Source organism: Gasterosteus aculeatus, chromosome 17, assembly GCF_964276395.1.
Source record: "Gasterosteus aculeatus chromosome 17, fGasAcu3.hap1.1, whole genome shotgun sequence".
NCBI lineage: Eukaryota > Metazoa > Chordata > Actinopteri > Perciformes > Gasterosteidae > Gasterosteus > Gasterosteus aculeatus.
Window position 1 is genome coordinate 11,094,169 of NC_135705.1, and position 20,741 is coordinate 11,114,909.

The following is a 20,741-nucleotide window of genomic DNA, read 5'->3' on the forward strand; positions in this document are numbered from 1 at the left end:
AGCAAATAGCTGACTAAAAAAGGTCACAATAACAGTTGCAGCATTGCGTATTACTTTCCATTGCACTACCTCATCAACGGGTGAGAAGTAAAAAGGGATTTTTGTCTGATCTGCAACCTTGGAACGAGTAAGAGGTTGCGAGCTCCTCGCCTGCACGAGGGCCAGAAGACAGGACAGAGTGAGCCAAGACAGAGGAACACAAAGTTCTGCAGTGGCAGATAGAGGACAGCTGCTCTGCTAGAGCACAAGTTTACTTCGGGAGGAGTACATCTGAAAACACATCCAATGCCAGATGATTGGTAATAATTGCCTTCTTGTAAATGTTGCTGCAATGGAACCGGGAAGGGTCTAATAATCTCAGCGGGCATTTCCAGGCCAAGGGCGGGATGATCGGGGAGGTTCGCCACCAGGTGGGACACTTAACACTCCACCTCAACATATCCAGGGAAACGCCACGTATATCCATCAACATTTGACCGGCTCATGCCACGAGACTGTGAATGAACCAAAGCAACTTGGTGAGTTGAGCAAGAGCATGCCACAGAAAATAGAAAAAACTTGCTTATCATGCTTGTAAATCAATGCCCTTAGAATCGATGAAGAGCAACTTGAATTCCACTCCCCTCTTTCCTGGGGGATGTTAATGAATTATAAAAATCTAGCCTGCAGCTCTCTCTATTCAAATTATTGCTGTTCAGTCTTGTTCGTCATCACGCTTCATTGTTTGAGCCTAAACAAGCCTTAAGGTCTTGTACATTTTCTCATGCTGTTTACAATAATTCAGATGAGCTAAATGTACAGCCCTTGAGCTCAGCTGGTTATACTGACACTGCTAGTTCTTTATTGCAGTTATTTGCAGTGGGTGTGATAGCCGTTTAGTGTATGTATGCTATCGGACCAGCAATAAATAACGCTTTCAGAAAATTAACAGAAACAATTGACCCTTGTACAAACTATGTCGGGCCCCATTAGTCCCTCCCACAGAGCGCGGGCCGGCCCATCTCTCGCCGGCTCCACGATAATCAGTCCAGAGTTCACCTGACGTTTACTCTGTTTCGTCCTCTCTTACTGTCAAACATTCAACTCCTTTCATTTTCTCCTCCGGCAGAGTTGTGTGTCTCAGCAGATCGGTTCCTTGGAGGCAGGAGTGAGGCTGATTGTGGATTGCTGAGCACGGGCCTGATTGAGACGTCATGTGGAGTAGCTGCCTGCTCTGAGGTGACAGGAAATCAACCCATCTACGGCATTTAGCTCTCGATACTTGGACGCTTTAAAAAGAGGTTGATGGAAACCCCCGGCAATTAACTTGACGTCACCGGAGGAGTTATTTAACTCACTTTTAACATCACCCGTCCATTCCCAGGTGGAGCAGATTGCGAGGACTCGGATGGCTTTACTCACATACGGCTCTTTGGAAGCAGCTTGAAATCTACTATGAAAATGGTCATTTGATGGATGCTTTTCAATGCAAATGTCATTTCCCAAATTAGACATGAACGTATGTATCTATGTGTGTATTTATTCATGTAAATCACATCCACTGTCGGTGCTTTTCATTGGTAGATTTATAGGGAAGTTATTGGAACGGTGTTCCGCTGTTCAGCCACAGTATGAGTAACCATTCCCACTGGTATTATCAGTAGTTTTATGACCGATTTGAGAATACTTGGCCGAACCAAAAGCCAACAGTGGCAGCATAGCTGAAGGCATGATGCTGCTGTTGAACAGTTCAGAGGATCTGCTGGGGAACGGCAGCAACACTGGGCATGGAGACGTGGAGCGGGTCCTCGTCCCCGTACTAGATGCACTGATTCTGGTGCTGGGAGTTAGCGGACACACCATGGTGATGATGATCCTGTGTGGAAGGCGGAGGAGTGGCGTGAGACACATTGGCCAGTCCCGTCAAAGCCCCATGACAGGAACAGGAACAGACGTCCTCCTGGTGGCTCTGAGCGCTGCCGACCTGCTTTTGCTCTCCATGCTCCCTTTCCACACCGTCGCCATAGCCATGCAGCGGTGGCCGTTCGGAGACTCTATGTGTCGCCTGGTGAGCTTCTTGGGATCGGCCTGCTCCTCCGCCAGTGCCTTCACGCTGGCCGCGCTGGCTGCTTCTCGATATCTGACTGTGGTGTGGCCTGCCAGGGCTTTCTGCCTCCTCTCCCCTCGCCGTGTGTCTATAGCTGCTGTGCTCCTGTGGGTCCCGGCCTGCTGCCTGGCTACTCCACAGCTGGTTTTTCGCTTTGTGGGAGCCACCCCACCCCGAGCCTCTGATGGCCTTGCTTGTTTTTCTTTCCTATCCCACAGAGACCAGTTGATCTATGGATTGTTTCACTTCCTTCTGGCCTTCTTGCTTCCACTGGTCACCATTGCAGTGGCATACGGCAGCATCTACAGGTTCCTCTGGAGGAGCCAACGGGCCGGCAGGGCTCCCCAAGTAGAGCGCTACCACAGCAAAGTGACCCAGACGTCGGCCATGCTGGTGCTGGCTTTTGCCCTGTGCTGGCTGCCCTCCTACGGACTGACACTCGCCTTACTGGTGGATGAACACTCAGGGACCACTGGTACATCCCCACGTTACGGCCCCTTTGGTGTATTTGCACGCCTCATGGCAACATCCTCTATGGTGATAAACCCCATCCTATATGTACTAATGTCCCAAAAGTTCAGACAAGACCTGCTGAGGCTGTTCAAGAGGGACGAGCAAGGAACCAGTGTTGCTGTGGCAATGGAAGCTGCCTGACAGTATTACCATCAACAACCAGCTCGATATGTCACACACAGAAACTGGATAAATCCTGATTTATTCTGAATCCAGAACAATTTTAAGCCAAGCAGCTTTGTCGGAGGACTCACGTGGGGAAAGAAGGGACACGATCTTTACCCTCAATTTGAAACGTCTACTTCACAAGCAGGAACAAGGAACAATACCAACAACAGCATCTTTGCCTCTTCACAACATTCAATGATTGTCTGGGTATTGTTCAAGACGATCAAACCAGTAGCACTGAGAGTTGCTGCTCCACGGGGAAAGTGGGATAAACAATCGTGAATCATGCAGTCCTTGTAAAACCTTTTAAAGTAAAGCCCTGTGGGTAAAACATTAACGGTGCACCTGTGTTTTGTTGTGCTGAGATAAGGTTATCTGTGAATCTGAATGCCTGGTTGTACTGATCAACATTCCTTTCTCGAAGCTTTGTGTCTTGTTTGGCTACAGCTTCAGAATAAAAGCTTGCTGGTGTGAGAGTGCTTTGAGAAACAGTGGTTTTCCCCCCTTGAAATGTTCTCAGTGGGGATCTGATGTCTACAACTAAGGGAAGTGAAGTAGTAATAAATAACTGTGATATGCCCAATATCCCTTTTGGGAGGGGGGAAAATCTTATATAATCTAATGAGCTTTAATAAGCTTATGTCTCAGATAAACTGGGACATGAGCTTGTGGAATGATAAAAGTGTCTCTGTGACTTAAATAGAGGGAATACTCACTCTCTACCACGGTCTTGCGGTCGGATCCGTCATCACTGATCTGCTGAATGTTGCCGAAGTGGATGTCGGAGAAGAATATTCGGTTAGCTCCCTTTCCTCCCCCTCCTCTGTAATCGAAGGTGAGTGCAATGACATTCTTCATGTGCTCGGGGTCCTCAAACGGTTTTATGGGTGCGTTCCGGTTGTTTTCATCGGACAGGTGGACACTCTTTAGTATGGTGCGCTCTGAGTAAAGCAGGTAGCCTTCGTAGTCACGGCAGCTGCTGCTGTCTTCAGCCAACATGCCATGAGCGCAAGCACACGTCCGCTGCCCATTGCCACGGAAAAGACACAGCTGCTGGCATCCGCCATTTTTGTCTTTGCACACATTTGTCCCTGTAGAAAGAATGAAATGAAATCCTTGAAATATAATTAACTGCATTTAAGCTGCTTGAAAAAAAAGGAATTTGCACAAGAAACGTTCAATTTCTGTAGTATTTAATTAATCATAATTAAGGACATTTTTACAGTTTCAAAACTAGCGCCCTAGTGCTTACCCTGCTGCCTGGCCCTATTGAAAACCTTGATGTCTTTCAGCTGTACACCAATACCAGTCCTCAGAGACACAGAGTCTGTGGCGTTGTCTTTGTTGCCTCTCTTTATGGAGCCATTAGCATGTGTCCTGGTTCAAATGTGAAACAGAAATCAAAGGGAAATCAAGCCAGATAGGTGTAATATTCAGACTCCCAAATAAGTGACGAATGAGGTCGCTTACCTGTCACTCCAGTAGATGTAGCTCTCAAACACAGACACGGAGAACATATCGTTGTTGTTGTTGGCCAGCACCACCTCCCTGTTCTCCCCGGTCTCCAGGTTGATGCGCTCAATCTTGTCTGTCCGAGCATCGCACCAGTACAGCAGACTCTCCTACATGCACACGGAAGGGAATGGTTGAGATGCTGATATGACGTCCACTGTCTGCACTGTAACATAGCGAGACAAATGCAGTGGCAATGCCCCTTTGTACTGCACCTCGTAGTCAATGGAGATACCATTGGGCCAGCTGATACTGGCATTGACCAAGACAGCCCTCTCAGTGCCATCCAGGCGAGACCGTTCAATACGCGGATACTGGCCCCACTCTGTCCAGAACAGGTAGCTGCACATATACACAAAAACACACACACGCACAACTTCCTCAGTAACCAGTAATGAGAGAGATTACAGAAGCTCCAGAGAGCTACAGCAGTAATTGAAGTGTTGTTTCCTCTCACCCTTTTGCAGGGTGGACAGTGATGGCACGAGGCTTATCCAGGCCCTGGGAGATCACCACATAGCGGAAAGAGCCGTTCAGTCTGGCCACCTCTATTACATCAAAGCCTTGGTCCGTCCAGTAGATGTTTCCTGTAGAGGATGAAGGAACAGCATTGATGCTTCGGGCCGTTCACAGATGTCTCTTGAATAAAGTGTTTCAATTCCAAAATGTTGGTCATGTTTTGTACATCTAATGTGTCTCACCTGCTATCCAGTCCACAGCGATGCCCTCCACCCTGCCGATGCCATTAGTGATCACATCCTCCCTCCAGGTCTGGTCTCTCTTGGCCCTGCTAATGGTGCTCAGGCCCATGTCCACCCAGTAGATTGTGTCATTGTCTGTCAAAACAAATTAAACAAGTTAGAGGTGGACTGAACAGACCTTTCCTTTACCTTAATACAGTAACACATACCAAGTGGTTGGCAGAGATAAATAAATCTGATGTTTCAGACTCATGGTCTTTGTTGAACAAAAGTCTTACCTGCATGGAAATCTATGCCGACCGCCAGGGATGTGCCTGACACTGGTACCAGTGCGTCAGACTTGTCTAATGGGTCTAACGGAATACCACGTATGCCTTCATGCACAGAGTACAGCAAGAAAGAGCCAACACCTACAGAAAAAAACAAAAAAACAAATAAAACTCCATGTTTTTATCATTTCCATCAATTCTTAAAGCCAAATTGGGCTAAATCAAAAAACTGTGCATGAATACTACTTACCCTCACAAGACTGTTGCCCCGTGCGCAGGCTGTATCCGGCAGTGCACATGCAGGCTCTGGTGGTCGGGGAGGTGGGGAGACACAGCTGGGAACAGTCTCCGTTGTTATTACTGCAGAGATTGGTGCCTGGGAACACATAAGCACAAGAACATGTACACAAAACGTATCAAAGAGGGGTTACAGAGACATAAACAGATGTACTTTTTCATAGAAAAACAGGCTTCATGCTGCAAGCAAAGCAGACCTACAATGAGACAAGGGTTTAGTTTTCTCTCTTCATCAAAAAAATGTATTTGCTAAATAATTGAACTAACTAAATGTTGCTTTTTGGCTGCCAGCTCTGCACCTCTTTGCACGGTTTCATTGTAGATTTTCATGTGCATCATGGGAGACGTGCTGTTCCTCAGGATTTTCCAGTTGCCGCCATCCTTCTTGTCACAGGTTCCTATCTGGTCTGTTCCTTGATCTGCCCACCACAACTTTTCCCCTAAAGGAAAAAAACATACATTATCTTACGGCTGGACTGAGCTCTGGCTGAAATGAAGACTTTCTGGAAACGTACCCATGATGGCCAGAGCAGTAGCTTTGGTGAGCTTTCCCTTTACTCCGTCAAGAACTTCTAGTCCAGAGCCGTCTAGTTTACAGCGGTTTATTGTGCTGTTTCCTGAGCTTATCCAGTACAAGTACTCAGTGTCAAAGTCAATGGAGAGACCTGGAAGACACAGAAAGAGCTGATGTGTAATGGCATGCCCGGTCTCCAGTCTGTGCTGTCACACAAAGAGGTCCAGTAAGTCGCTCACCGACGGGGCCTTTCTGGCCGGAGAAGAGGACACTTCGGTTGCTGCCGTCTGTGTTGGCTATGCTGATGTTGTCCCCATCTGTCCAGTAGAGTTTCCTGAAAGGGTTAGGCAGAGAGAGAACTTAAATCATAACTAACTTTATTGACTAAGCATAATCAATAGGCCACTTGTGAAGTTTGTTATGTTGTGACTATGAAAATATGGAGAACCACTGAAATGAAATTACTTCTGGCTGGTTTTGACGTCAACTTCCTTGCTTCTCACACTGTCCTCACACATGTGCAGAGTATACAAGACAATGTGATTGTGTGTCACTGTGTTTAGACTATGTGTAATCTATGTTTAAAGGGTATCTGTCCTTCACTTCCTGTTAAATCCCACCACATCCACCACACCCTTTATTTTTGTCCTTGTTTGTGAACATGCCTTAAATAAAGTTTCTTAGCACGCCCTCATTCTTAAGATTTGCGCACACACATACACACATGTACACACACAAGCTTGAGTTTGTCCCTCCCTGACTCTCTTTACCCCCACCCACTCCTGGATGTATTCTGAGCAGTGTGTTTGTGTGCTAGAAAGAGGAGACAGCTCCAGCATATGGATTCAGCATCTGCTTCTCATTTCCCCCATTCCAACAATGCTCAAATCGGAAACATTCCTCCGCTTAAGTAGGCCAAGTCTTTCAAAGCAGGAAGGAGTACACAAAAAAAACACTAGGAGGGAGAGATATTTCTCAAGAAAATATCCTCTCTTAATCTAGCTCAAATAATGAAAAGCAGAAAAAAAGACAGAACTAAACATACGGATGGTCTGTCTCTGCTCTGAAGACAGAGGAAGGACAGAGGCCAGTTTCTGTTTGGGGAGCTAAGGGGGGGATAAGGTTTCAAAGGGAAGAAGGGAGGGAACATGGACATTTGCTAAACAAGGCAGGAGGGGACAGGATGTATGAAAAACATTGGATCAGAAATAGCGACAGATAGCCACGAGGACACGGCCAGTAAATAATTCATGGATGGTGATCTTAGCGCAGAAGCCGTCTTGCAAAAATAGAAATGGAACAAGATGTAGAGAGAGAGCGACGGAGGAGAAAGATGACACGAGGGGAGAAAAAATGGAACCACATCTTGAGCGAAGAAACAGTCGGAGGTCAGCGAACCATCTATACCAAACTACTGCGCCTGTCACTGCTGACTGCAAACAGAAAGGAACCTGACAGTCAGACATTGTCGGGTGTGTACAATTGTGTGTATGCACTTCTGTGTGTATGTGTTATAAGTTTAAGGTAGAATCAAGAGGGTGTCGAAAAACTATTTCTGAAAGCTTTATTTCGATAAAGGGTGAGAGGTTTAGTGTGTGTGTGTGTGTGTGTGTGTGTGTGTGTGTGTGTGTGTGTGTGTGGACGACCAACCCTAGTATTGGATGCAGCACTAGACAGTGTGGTTTGTCGAGGCCTTGGATGACAGCATTTTTGAAGGAGCCATCCAGTCTGGCGACATTAATCTGTTTCTTATTGGCGTCGTAACTGGTCCAGAACAAGTTCCTGGAAACCCAGTCCACCGCCAGGCCGTGAGCATTGGGCACATCTGAAAGAAAGAACAGCAAATTCCAATTTACAAACTGTAAAGACTTGACTCCTGCGAGTAGTACCCTGCTTTAAAGCACATGAGCATGATATCTAAGCGATTGATAAATAAATATCTGTTTGTAAAAAGCTGTCAGTACTGAAAACATTTTTCTATTGTGCTGCCTCCTCCTTACCCGCAGACACCACAGGCTCAACTCCAGTGCCATTGATGAAAGCTCTCTTGATGGTCTGGGTGCGGACGTCTGACCAGTAGATACGGTGCTCGAGAGCATCGTAATCCACCACGGTCACGTTGTCGATGTCAGGCACGGTGAAGGAGATGATATAGTTGTAATGAGGGTTGTCGATGTCCACCCCCCTTATCTCAATCTGGCGAGCATATAGCAGGAACTGCCGAGACTCTGTAGGGTGGGGAAACACGTTGACAAGCATCCTTCAGTTACTCCCAATGCGTTTGGCATTCAACGGGGGTAATCAGGAGTTAAATGCACCTTTGAGTCATAAGTGTGCAAGATTGCACTCAAATACTAGGGTTGTGGGGATCCGTGGTTGCAGCATGGATGGGTGCATCTGGGCATTATTCCTGCCACTTAAACAAATAGTTCATCCAATTGCATCTTTGACTCTAATGACTGTGTCTGGCTGGCTAACTCGAAAGCGCAGCCACGACAGTGAGAGTAAATTCAATCAGTGCAGAGACGTTACAATTGTATCGGCCTCAACAGTCCTATCATCGCTTCACGATGTGCAGCTTAAATGATAGACAGGGTGAGAGGGAAGGAGAGAGAGAGGGGGGAGTAATGAATGTCAGGGCCGTATAGTCTAGGTGGTGGATGTGGAGGGTTGTGGCTGATGCCTGCATCAGATAGAATGGGGCTCTCCATTCCATTACCCCTGAAGATAATAGAAAGTGCTCCCCTGAATACTAAACTCAGAGCCTGAATAAACAGAACCGCTGTCTCTGTTTTTATGGACAGATGCGTTTGTCAATGCGAAACAAACATCTAGTATTGTTTAATCCTCTCTCTTTCTCACACACATACACACACTCGTACACGTACTCAGACGCACGTAAACAAATCTGGAAGGACCGGGACGACACTGTGGCATTCAACTTGCCAGGACAAGCGGAGGGGAAAATTGTCTGCTGGCTCAAAGGAGAATCAAAGAGTCTGTTGGCTACAGCCACTGCATTTATGTGCGTGTGCTCAGCCTTACCATAACAAGTGCGTTTGTCTGGGCTAAGCTTCATGAGGTGAGGGCAGGCGCACGAGAACGTCTGATTGTAGTTGATGAGACAAAGATGGGAGCAGGGCTCCTTGCCATCTTTATTCGCCGCACACGGGTTAGGAGCTATAGGGGAAGAGGTGAGTATGGAAGAATAAGTCAGAATGTACACTTAAAACATCTTATAAATAAGCATTTTTCCTATTGAGTTGTTGCTCTCATAATATATATACTAGTGTTAAAGAAAACTAGTTGCTTGTGCAGCTATATTGATGCCTTTTTCAAGCTATCATTTCCAAACGACACTTTAAATGTACACCGGAAAGAGTATCTTCATGAGTAAAACTGTTTCTCACCCTGAGGCTGTCTGGATGGATGGTAGACCTGAAGGTCAAAAGGTTGTGTGTTGGTTCTTTGCACCACAGTGACGTTGCCTCCCGTCCACTTGTTTGCCTTTGCCAGCGTGTTGGTCCTCCAGTCCGTCCAGTAAACCTCACCCCCATACATAGTGACGGCGAAGGGGTGAGATAGATACTCATGTCCCTTCAGCACCTCGATCAGCCCAGAGCCGTCGTACTTGGCAGAATAGATGGCATCAGATCTGCATTGCAGTACAACTACAAGTTAATTTTCTTTGTATGACTGAAGGACACTGGATGTGCATCAAATGAAGGTGTTTGTGTGAGTGTGTTCATGTCTGTGCTCTTTTGTATGACCTGGCATCGATCCAGAGGATGCGTCGCTCGAGATAATCCACAGTGAGTCCATTTGGCCAGCCTCCGTTGCCGGTTTCCTTGTGAATGGTCTTCCTGCCTTGCCCGCTCATGGATGCAGCTTCAATCCTGGGCAAGCTGGCATCCCAGTCCGTCCAGAAGAGGATCCTGCAAAGTCATTCAGTATTGTGCAATAGCATCAGGAACATTGTGTAAAGCCAGCTCCACGATCACAAAAAGTTGACCCTTTAAAATATGCCCTTAAATGCCATCATCAGTCATGGATGAATTGTGTTTTGGTATGATGTGAGCAATAAGCATACCCATCGCGGGGATCCAGGGCGATAGCTCGAGGGTGTTCCACCTCCCCAGCCAGCAGCGTGGTCCTCATAGTGCCGTCCAGCTTAGCCACCTCTATCTGATCCAGGTTGCTTTCCACCCAGTAAATGTTTCCCGCTATCCAGTCCACCGCCAAGCCCTCGGGAGTAGCCAGCCCATACTGGATTACCACATCGAAGCTGGTTAAAGCTACGGGGTCAAAGGAAAAGGATGAATGAAACACATGTTGTGTTTGTGTGTATCCTTTAAACGTTCTTACTTGACTTGAAGATCCTGTCATTTGTCTAATGAGGACTAAAATAGAAACAGTATTCAGTTTTTACCCGTGACACGTTTAACTAAATGTCAGTACAACTTGCATTGTTTGGCCTTGCTTTTTTTAGAACCGTTAGAGAACTGAACCAATCATATTTCAACTTGCTACTCAATAAAACAAAGATTCCTTCAGGGTGCTTAAAATTCCTAATGAATTTACACATTATTTCAATATGCATGGATACAAGCTTGGAAGGCTGGGATTTCATACTGCAGAGTAACCCGAAGCAGAGATCTCCTTTGCTTCAAATATTCATAAATTGCAATCAGGCTATTAGGATTCAAAGCAAACATTGCATCACAATCTGTGATTCTTATAACCACATGACTTTACGATAAATGAAAACATAAACAAATACAGTACTGGCTCAGCAGCTAATTTCAGGAAAAAAATAAGCTGTGTCTTGTTGGGCTAAAGAGACTCATTTTCCAGCGTTTTTCCAACCCATTCATTTCCCATCGCGTCCCTAATCAGAGGGACAGGGCTAATTGTTTGAAATTAGTCATTATCCTGTCTGAGCAATGAAAACGCACTCGCTGTTTGTAGCCCATTAGCCTCGCAAAGGAAACGGTGCACATAACGACTACATGCACAGAAAAAATACATGAATGCAACACAACTTAGCTGAAGACTTGCACACATGATTTGCTCATTTATTACTGCCGTTGCTATACTTTGTCATGCACACTGGTCGTGATTGAATGGCCTGCCCTTTATAAAACCACACCGGATTTTCTGCTCACCAGAAGCCAGTTACAGCAATGACAGAGCAGCTCGACATGCAAAAAACCTTTGTAGTTTACCAGATTCTGGTGGTATATAGTTTACCAGCATTATTGCAAAAAGGTATGTAACATCAAGGTAGATGTAATTGATATTTTGAGTTCAAATTATTTACCTAAACAGAACTATTATGAATATTTTTTCCAGTGTGCAATCCAGTCTAGTGTGTCTAATCCAGTAAAACCAACTCCAGTAATTTTCCTTTGACATTTTGTCTTAAAACGTACAATAATCTAGAATATCTATCCTCACATAATCTTGTTTTAGTTAAATCTTAAGCCCCAACAGATCTACCTGCTGAAGAAATCTACAAAGTTGGACCTTCACTTTACATGAAAACTTAAACATATTTAATCCTAGATAGTACAGAATATTGATTGTGTTAAAAACGCCCACCGCCATTCTCGGAAAGGTTCCCACGATAGATCTTGTCCTCCACCACATCGGTCCAATAGAGCGCATTCTGGCCGAGATGGAAGTCCAGGGCAATGGTGTTCCTCAGGCCCGGTACCAACACACTGAATTCTCCTTTATTCAGATCAATTCGACGGATCTCGTGGCGATTTGAGAAAATTATGAAAGGCTTGAAAGGATCTGTGAAGATGAACAAGATAGAGCAGTGGGGAACAAAGCAGATAATAATGGGTTAAAAACCCTTGTTGCTCCAAACACCGCAGAGCAGCTCTGCTTTACGGTGTGGAAAACATTGTAGCCACGTTACACTGCAGGGAGTGACTGGTCCAATGACAGAGGGGCTGTGTTTATTGTGGCTCTAATCCTGCGTAATTAAAACAGTAAATGAGACAGGAGTTATCTGTACCTAACAGGCAGATAGATTAATGACTAGTCTCAAAGACCTGGCAGTGAGGAGCACAATCATAAATTCATGTTGCCTTGTTGGCAAGTTTCTGAAGGGGAGATATTTATTTTATATGTGTGGGATACAATTCCAAGCTGATTTACTGTGACTGAGAAGTTTAGATTTTTTACAGCTTGTTTCCTTACTGATTTAAACAAAAGGCTGGTCTGTACTTCATTTCATTCCATAATAGTTCAGATCCTGTCTTCCCACAGTGATAGAAATGAGAGCAAGAAACCAACGCCCATGTCTTTTTTTTATGTTTTCTTAGTCCTTCACTGGTGTGAACAGAATTTAAACTTTTCTGTCTCCACTGCCTTTGTTCATTGTCCAAAGGAATAGCACATTTTGGCATTCTCAGTCTTCTCAGTCTACAACCACAGTTTCCTGCTAGGGCGGCCTCTCTTTGGGTTGTTTCCCAAACTCGCTCCACATTTATGGATTTTAGCGACCTCGCATCCTCCCTAACTGTACCATCTTCCATCAATCAAATGTTAAAATGATTCTCTGATGTCTCTTGCATTCCTCTGATCCGCCCTGCCCACCATCTCCCCCTCTTTACCGCTTCCTTGGCCCCTTACCCGTGCTCTTGCAGTTCTCCATGTCCGGCTCTAGTTCCCAGCCCTCGTAACAAGAACATTTCACACTGAACTTGTCCTGTTCGCACCGTTGACTGCACTTAAGGTGTTTGGCACAGAAGCTCTGGATTTGACAGGTCTTGTTGTCGAGGCCTAACTCCATACCCAGTGGGCACGAACAGATTACCCCCTCGCCAGGGAACACTGTGCAATTGTGGCTGCAGTCGCCATTGTCCAGTGAACACAGATCTGTAAAAACGTTTTTAGAAAAAGAGCGAATCAGTAGAGAGACACCAGGGAAAGCTCCACAGAATTGTTGTTCAACACGATGTAGACAGGCTTTTAGGATGCAGACTTTCAGACGCCGCTATGGTCCTGAAACGCAGCCTGGGCACCGTTGTCTCTCACCGCAGAGTTTCTCATCGGAGCCATCTGGACAGTCATCAGTGCCGTCACAAAGCTTCTCCGCAGGCAGGCAGATGGTGGAGTCGTTGGCACACACGTGGTGAGAGAGCTTACACACCAGCGCCTCGCAGTTGTCTTCGTCGGAGTTGTCCTCACAGTCGCTGTCTCCGTCGCAGACCCAGGCTTTGCTGATGCAGCGTGCTGAGGACAGAAGGCGGGTTTGCTTTTAAAACATACTACCCTCAACCGACTTCACATACTTTCATTCGCGTATGGTCGGCTCACCTGAGTCCCTGCAGCCAAACTTGACAGCCGGGTCGCACATGTGTGTGACGCCCTCGCAGTTCTTCTCGTCGCTCAGGTCAATGCAGTCGGTGTCTCCATCGCAGCGCCAACGCAGAGGGATGCACAGGCCGTCCAAACGACACTGGAACTCATCTGTATGACAGCCTCCAGGGGGTCGTGTGGCTGCGGAGAGAAAGATGTCATTAAGCTCCGGGAGGGGCATTGTCTTGAAACCTTGCCTGCATTAATCAAATCAGGACACACAGCCTTGAGCAGAGACAATGCGCAGCATCAAAAGACTCTGAAAACAAAAACTAATGAGCTGTTTGTTGGAAATCTGGATGGCAACAAGTCTTAGCAACGGGACGGACTGAACAGATTAAAGTATGCATTCAGATGGTCATCAGCTGCCAATTCATCTTTCTTGTTATTGGTTCAATGTTGCTCTTAAGAGCACAAGCACAATACTGAACAGATCTTTATAAGTAGGTTCTGTATATCTTAACAGGTATTATATCACTCACTAACCGACTATGGAGAGAAATGATGTGCCAGTGTGACTAATAGGGACCAGGGACCTGTTACATCTATTCAGTAAAATGTAAATATTATGATTTTACTGCGTAGTGCAGTCCAGGGAATAATGACAAGACTGTGGGGAGATGCAACCATCCATGTATGATAACAACAAGCCCGTTTCTCTGCAGTGTCCATGAATCCTGCTCGCTGAAAAAAGGACCAGAGGCTCTATGTTTGTGTGGTTATGTTTTTGCACTTGACTTGACATATGGAGATATAAAGAGTGAAGAAACAACCAGAAGCGGCCTCTAGGTCATATGAAGTTTCTTGGCAAGTGGAAGCATCTAATTTATTAAAACGTTCCTATAAATCCCTTTTCCTTAGTCAGAGTTTCCTAACTGGTGAGAAACTGACCCTGATTGGTGCAGTTTGCGTGGGTCTCGTCGCTGTAGTCCCCACAGTCGTTATCTCCATCGCAGGTCCAGTAATTTGGGATGCAGCGTCCGCTGTTACACTTGAACTGAGCGATGGAGCAGGAGTGACTGCAGCCTGCCTCGTCGCTGTTGTCCCCGCAGTCGTTATCTGAAAAACAAGCATAGTCCAACAACACCCACTCTCTCACATGATGAGGCAACCATGACCTCCAAGGGAAACAAATATGAATATACTAATGTAAAATGTAATTGCTTTTCTTTTTTTTCTCACAATCAACCCAGTGACAGAGAAAAAAATGAAATACCATTGAAATAGAGAATGAGAGATGAGAGTAGATAATGACAGAAACTGCATAGATCAGACCATGCACCATGAGGGAATGTACCGAGCACTGATACATTGAGCTTGCTAGCAGCGCATCATAACTACGATACCAATGTAATTCAAACATTGAAGTTTACTGAGGTATACTGTATACTGTAAATCAGCTAATTTGCATTGGGGCATGATTGGTGGAGAGAACGAGACGGCTGTGGGTGTGCCGTCCCTCGCAGGAATAAAATTGGCAAAACCCAAAGAACTTTCACATCATTTAATTTAATAGTGACCAAATAACATCGTCTTTGGTATAAATACATTTCGTCAATCAGCCTTGAATTCTATTAAATCTATACCCAAATTAAATTGTTTCATTTAATTGGCCGTGCTTTTCGCTTGGCTGAATAATTAATTATAAGATATCAAATCTAATTTAGCCTGGGACCTCTGTGAGGAATACTAAAGGAAATGAATGACAGCAGTTCGGGCACTTCATTTGTGGTTCTGTTTAATGCTGAAAAGCAGCCCTAACTGTTTCTGAGCGAGTACTAGAACTAGGCTAGCATCATGGCTGTTGTGGTGCATGTTGATCTATGCACTAACCGGTCAGGTGCGGACAATTCAACTCATCAGAGCCGTCCCCACAATCCTTTTCTGAAAGACAGAACCAACGGAAGACAGCAGAGTGGGCGAACAGCACAACACAGTACAACAAAACCAACAACAAAGAACAAACAAGAGACAGCTGCAACATTAAAGCTAAAAAACACACAAACACACAAGGTGACAAAAAGAAGGGTGTGTGCTGATATGAGGCTGGTGGTAAAACATGCACAACAAACAAGTGCCAAAAAGAAGGAAGTGGTCGCCACCGTAAACAGGCAAACGAGAGGAGAAGGACGCAGAACAGACACTAACCATTATCACAGCGCCAATTTATGTTGATGCAGCGTCCGTTGTTGCAGGTGAACTGGGTGAGGGGGAAACACGTGGGGTATGCTGTGGACGAAACTGCGGTTTAGACATTCAGTGTGAAAACAACCTATAAATCTTCAGCCAAAGACTCAGCCACTGAAGTTCACCAACCACAGGATGCAGGCTCATCGGACCGATCGCCGCAGTCATCGTCCAGGTCACATGTCCAAGAAATAGGGATGCAGCGTCCGCTGGCACATGAGTATTGATTAGGCGGGCAGGTACGTGCTAAAATCCAAAACGGTGGAGCTCACGTCAGATGGGAACGCTGAAAGAAGACCTGTCGGATTTTGCCACGGTATGCTCGTTTGTGTACCTGAGCAGGTGGTGTTGGATTCGTCCTCATCGTTCCCGCAGTCATTGTCCCCGTCACACAGCCAACGCAGGGGGATGCAGCGGTTGTTCTTGCACTTAAATCGATCTGTGGGGCAGGTGTGCTGGTCTGGAAAGAAGAAAAGGATACATTCAAGGGCCAGAAGAGAGGAAATATTCAAGCTGTTTTGGGCGGGCTTTTGATTGGCCTGGGACTGGAACAACCGTTGGTTTCCAAAAAACAGACAGACAAGCTGAGAGAGAGCTTATCCAGAACCCCAGATATTGCTACAAGCACACACACACACACACACACACACACCCACACACACATATACACCCCCCCACACATACACACACACACACACATAAATGAACGGATTTTGCTCTCTCATTTCATTCTGGCATCACCAGACAGTCAAATTCAGACTGCCTGAGGTCATCAGACACAGCACCAATAAGCAAGGCAGCTGTTTAGAAACCATGTTAGATTTTGTGTGTTTGTGGCGTGTGTGTAAGTGTGTGTGTGTAGGTGTCTGTGTGTGTGTGTGTGTGTGTGTGTGTGTGTGTGTGTGAGCACAACAACTTACGGCACAGCTCAGGCGCCTCGTCACTGTTGTCCAGACAGTCATTGTCTCCGTCACACTTCCAGCGCTCCTGGATGCAGCGGTTGTTCTTACAAGCAAACTCCCCAGGCTGGCACTGAGGGGGGGGTACATAAGATGGGTTGGCTGTGGGAGGAGAAGTACAAGATAAGAGGAATATAAGGAGTGTCAAATGCGATTGCATGAAGAAACAATATACAGTTTTGAACTATAGAAAGAGAAAGTACTTCTGAAAATCGTCTTCATGTACAGTAGACTGAATCTGAGTACTAGTGGCAGCAAAACACGTGTAGATCATCGTATGGTATAATAAAGACAATTGACTGGGTGACACAGGAATTCTAAAACACAAATTTTACATATAATAAACAACACTAAACATGGTTATGTATAGTAGACACATGATTCGAAAGCCTGTGTTTGCTAAACAATGCAGTACCACGACCAATAAAACAATTATCAATCACCTGGAGCCAGAATGCAGCTGTGAAAACAACAGATCAATCATCTACTCTATTTTGTTATCAGTCAATACAGTCACTAGGGTATATGTCCAACTATCTTACTTATGCATGTTGTTGCAGCCAGCCCCTTCACGTCTACACTTGCTGTGATATTTTTGTTACAAGAGAACACTTTGACTCAACTAGTCCAACATACAGGAAATAAAACTTTGTATAGCAGAACACAATAAGTGCCGTGAAAAATACCCGTTGGTCTCTCGCACACACGCACACAGCATCTTTGAACTTACCTTTGCAGCTGGTGTTGTCAGCTGGCTCTAGTATTTGGTCCTCTGCACAGGCACACTGCCGGCCTCCTGGTATCGCCAGACACAGACTGCTGCAGCCGCCATTGTACACACGACACGCATTCGAGTCTGAGGATGGACACACATGAATGTGCAGATACAAAAGGTTAACGCAAACACAAATCGGAACCAATTATGCTTCAATGACAACAACAATGAGCTATAACAATTCCTTGGCTAACGTGGAGCGATGGATGAACTTATAGCATTTCCAGGCTACCTTGCTGCTGCTGAGCGTCGTACATCCGGATTTCAAAGATGGGCGGCCTTTCGTTGCGCAGCAGACTGGCGATTCCAGTGGTGGTGTCCAACTTGTAAATGCTGCCACTACGATACTCGTTCCAGAACAAGAAGTGTTTGTAGTGGCACAGACCAAAGGCGTGGTTGAGTTCCTGACCTTCATACACCGTCTGACGATGTAAGAAAAGCAACATGATGGTAAAGTATGCTCCAAAAAAGAGACTACAGCACATTGTATCCGCAGCAAAACAGGTTCTTTGTTAAATTCATAGGGATGATGAATGGGATTTGATGGATTGCCTTTGTTTGTTACCAGTTAACATTTGATTTTATTTATGCTGCAATTTTTAAAAAAGGCCCAAAAGCAACGGTAAACCACCACACAGGTTGGCTGGCTCACTGCTCGCCTCTAGCCTGCAGTAAATCCTGCTGATGGTGAGCGGGTGCTGACCTTTCGCTCGGAGCTGTTAAGGTAAACCATCTCAATCCGGTCGTAGTAGGCGTCCACCCAGTAGAGGATCCCCTGAGGGATGTCCAGGCTCAGACCGTTGGGCCAAAGCACTGTTTTGCTGGTCAGGAACACGTTTCTGTTGGAGCCGTCCATCCAAGCCCGCTCAATTTTACCGCGCTTGCTCTCCTTGGGGTCCTCCTCCCAGTCTGTCCAGTACATCCACCTGAGGAGCAAACATTAGCATTTTGTTGTGGCATCTTGCAGAATGTCTAGGCATTAACAGAGGCATTGACTTTTTTATCGAGCTGTAGTCCACAGAAATCTGACTGACATTAGCATTCACATTGTGAATTTACCCTCCTCGTCCTCCTCCCTCTTTTCGCTGAGCCTGATTGATTACAGGTATCATTTGAGGTGAGTTCCTTTCCCCTGGGGAGTGTGTGTGTTTGAGTGTTTATGAGCCAGTGCTTCTCAAAGCCACAGAGGTCATTATCAGTAAGACACATCCACACACACAGCAAGGATAAGCACTAACAGAAGAGCACAGACAGATTTGGGTGTCCGGTAATAAGCTTGGGGAGGAAATCTGCCATGTAATGCACAAAATGCTCCAACTGTTTTAATAACAAGCATGAAATCACAAGGGACTTTACAATCTAGGGTGGTAATGGTCCACCACACAGGTGTGATGGAAACAATCAAACTCTCTCTGCTGGAAAATGTGAAGCGACACAGACAAGAGCAAAGAAGCAAAAAGAGAGTGGACAGACTGTGCTGAGTGCTGAAGGCACTTGAGTCATCAGACCACCAATCATTATTCCCCGTCGTATGTGGCCTCAGGTGTAAGCACAAACAGACGTGCATGCATAATGCATACTGCCCCCTCAAAGTCTGCAAAATTACAACCACTGTCAAAACCTGTCAACGCTTAACTTTGTTCAATGAGCTTCATTCTTTTCCTCAGGAACAAAAACACCCCCCATCTTTGTCCTACCCGTGCAAAGGGTCCACTACAATGGCTCGAGGATGAGTCATTTTTCCCTCGATGAGGGTTTTGCGCGTCTGTGAAGCCTTTTCCAGCCGAGCCACGCTGATGGTTTTCTTAGGCCCGTCATCTGTCCAGTACAAGTTGTTAGCCATCCAGTCCACAGCTATTCCCTCCACCGTGTGGATTCCTGACACAAACACATACTGTTGGGGCCTATTGCTGCTGCAAGAAGTCTTTTTAATATTTTCTTATGTAAGCCTATAGGCTAACTAACTAACTAACTAAGCCTATCTGAAAGAAAGTATTTGTTACGTCAACTTTTAACGGTATGCCTTCTTAAATTAGGGCACACTAGTGTGCATGGACAACTTCCAATGACACATGGGAAAGAAATATTCATATTCACAGTTTTTTCTAATTGGTTGTTGTTACCATACCTTCTTTTACAATGGTATCTCTTTCTGTTCCATCAATCTTCTGTCGCCCAATGATGTAGTTGGTAGCGTCGGCAAAGTAAATGAACTCGCCCTCAGCGTGAAAGTCCAGAGCTCTTGGGTTCATCAGATTTTCTATGGGGATCATGTACTCATCCGGTACTTTGGCATTCATGTCCATGCCCCTGATGACCCCTGGGCGACCTTTACCATAGACCAGAAAGAGCTCATGCTCTGGTTCTGCAACAAAGAAAGAAAATGAATGTAGCTTAGTTTCCATTTCTGTTGGAAAAAAAAACGTAACTTTGATACTGACTCATGACTCATGTTGTCTTCCCCAAATAATGTGTATTGATTAAACAAGTAATGTGCAAGATCAGCCAAAGCTCTAAGTGAAAATTAAGTGATCTTAATTAATTTATCAATTGCGTCATTATAAATAATAGCCTATTGGAGGCAGATCAATAAATTGCTATTGCTGGTTGATAGATTATCAAAAGATTCCTCTCAACAAGCTGAATCAGGCTGAAAGCTTCATGGGGAGGTCAGACTAAGTTGTGCGTTTCTCAGGTACTTTGCTCAGCGCTTTCCCAGCATATTCCCCAGGAGAGAACCACATCCCTGGTCCAACTTTGGCCGCCCTTGGCTTGAGGTCTATATGCTGAATCACTGTGGTTCACGCCTTAGTACTGACAGTTACACGCACACATTTGTGCTGAATCCACAGTGTGCTACAGTGCGTGTTTGGCCAGAACCAGCCAAATGTGCCCAACTTTTAAGAGGATGGTTCAGAGCTTTCTTCATTGCTCGCTTGCTGACTCATGACTGATTGGGTTGTAGTTGAATTCTCAAACATATTTTTTACATACAAGGTTATCAATCCCAACATGAATATACAGGAGGTATAAAGTATCTCCACAGTAACTTGTTTCCGTTGCATTTCAGCCTACTGATTATTTAAATATACTTCCTTTTCTACAAATTAGCCAGTGGTTCGATTATTTGTTCATTTGTATCCGCTAAAACCTCATTGTTTTTTCATCACACTAATGGTCCCACTTACTTTTGCAGGACTTGCCATCATTGCCCAGGCTAAATCCAGAGCGACAGCGGCAGGTTCGGGTTTTGTGGCCGTTCCCCAACAGACAGATGTCCGAGCAACCTCCACCCTTTCCAAACTGGTCCACCTCACATGCATGGCTACGCACTGGAACCCAAGAAGGTTAAAAATAAAGTCACAAAACTAGAAAGCATCAATACA

General features: G+C 45.4%; 2 protein-coding genes across 5 annotated transcripts in view; one reads left to right on the forward strand and one right to left on the reverse strand.

The window, feature by feature from the left end:
- LOC120835292 (low-density lipoprotein receptor-related protein 1) overlaps positions 1-20,741 on the reverse strand; it is a 72,205-nt gene that overhangs the window by 17,332 nt on the left and 34,132 nt on the right. For 2 of the 4 annotated variants that reach the window (XM_078092132.1, XM_078092131.1), the window contains exons 10-42: positions 20,544-20,687; positions 19,484-19,720; positions 19,053-19,233; positions 18,059-18,281; positions 17,588-17,777; positions 17,311-17,436; positions 16,542-16,682; positions 15,956-16,081; positions 15,751-15,867; positions 15,583-15,663; positions 15,268-15,318; positions 14,326-14,493; positions 13,393-13,575; positions 13,111-13,308; positions 12,706-12,951; positions 11,662-11,859; positions 10,151-10,355; positions 9,831-9,995; positions 9,471-9,715; positions 9,106-9,240; positions 8,061-8,288; positions 7,711-7,885; positions 6,300-6,394; positions 6,062-6,211; positions 5,846-5,986; positions 5,500-5,625; positions 5,259-5,390; positions 4,981-5,115; positions 4,737-4,866; positions 4,495-4,621; positions 4,238-4,389; positions 4,020-4,144; positions 3,484-3,858 (exon numbers count right to left, since the gene is read on the reverse strand). In XM_078092132.1, coding sequence (XP_077948258.1) covers positions 3,484-3,858; positions 4,020-4,144; positions 4,238-4,389; positions 4,495-4,621; positions 4,737-4,866; positions 4,981-5,115; positions 5,259-5,390; positions 5,500-5,625; positions 5,846-5,986; positions 6,062-6,211; positions 6,300-6,394; positions 7,711-7,885; positions 8,061-8,288; positions 9,106-9,240; positions 9,471-9,715; positions 9,831-9,995; positions 10,151-10,355; positions 11,662-11,859; positions 12,706-12,951; positions 13,111-13,308; positions 13,393-13,575; positions 14,326-14,493; positions 15,268-15,318; positions 15,583-15,663; positions 15,751-15,867; positions 15,956-16,081; positions 16,542-16,682; positions 17,311-17,436; positions 17,588-17,777; positions 18,059-18,281; positions 19,053-19,233; positions 19,484-19,720; positions 20,544-20,687 — 5,451 coding nt within the window. The remainder of the gene's footprint in view (positions 1-3,483; positions 3,859-4,019; positions 4,145-4,237; positions 4,390-4,494; positions 4,622-4,736; positions 4,867-4,980; positions 5,116-5,258; positions 5,391-5,499; positions 5,626-5,845; positions 5,987-6,061; positions 6,212-6,299; positions 6,395-7,710; positions 7,886-8,060; positions 8,289-9,105; positions 9,241-9,470; positions 9,716-9,830; positions 9,996-10,150; positions 10,356-11,661; positions 11,860-12,705; positions 12,952-13,110; positions 13,309-13,392; positions 13,576-14,325; positions 14,494-15,267; positions 15,319-15,582; positions 15,664-15,750; positions 15,868-15,955; positions 16,082-16,541; positions 16,683-17,310; positions 17,437-17,587; positions 17,778-18,058; positions 18,282-19,052; positions 19,234-19,483; positions 19,721-20,543; positions 20,688-20,741) is intronic. The other 2 variants (XM_040204087.2, XM_040204085.2) reach the window with 1 other exon arrangement.
- Positions 417-3,104, forward strand: LOC120835328 (galanin receptor type 2). The gene has a single exon (XM_040204187.2). It carries the CDS (start codon positions 1,709-1,711, stop codon positions 2,738-2,740), a length of 1,032 nt encoding a protein of 343 aa, XP_040060121.1. The 5' UTR covers positions 417-1,708; the 3' UTR covers positions 2,741-3,104.

Excerpts from the sequence above, each read along its gene's own strand:
- LOC120835328 (XM_040204187.2), top strand. The coding sequence starts at position 1,709 with ATGATGCTGCTGTTGAACAGTTCAGAGGATCTGCTGGGGAACGGCAGC.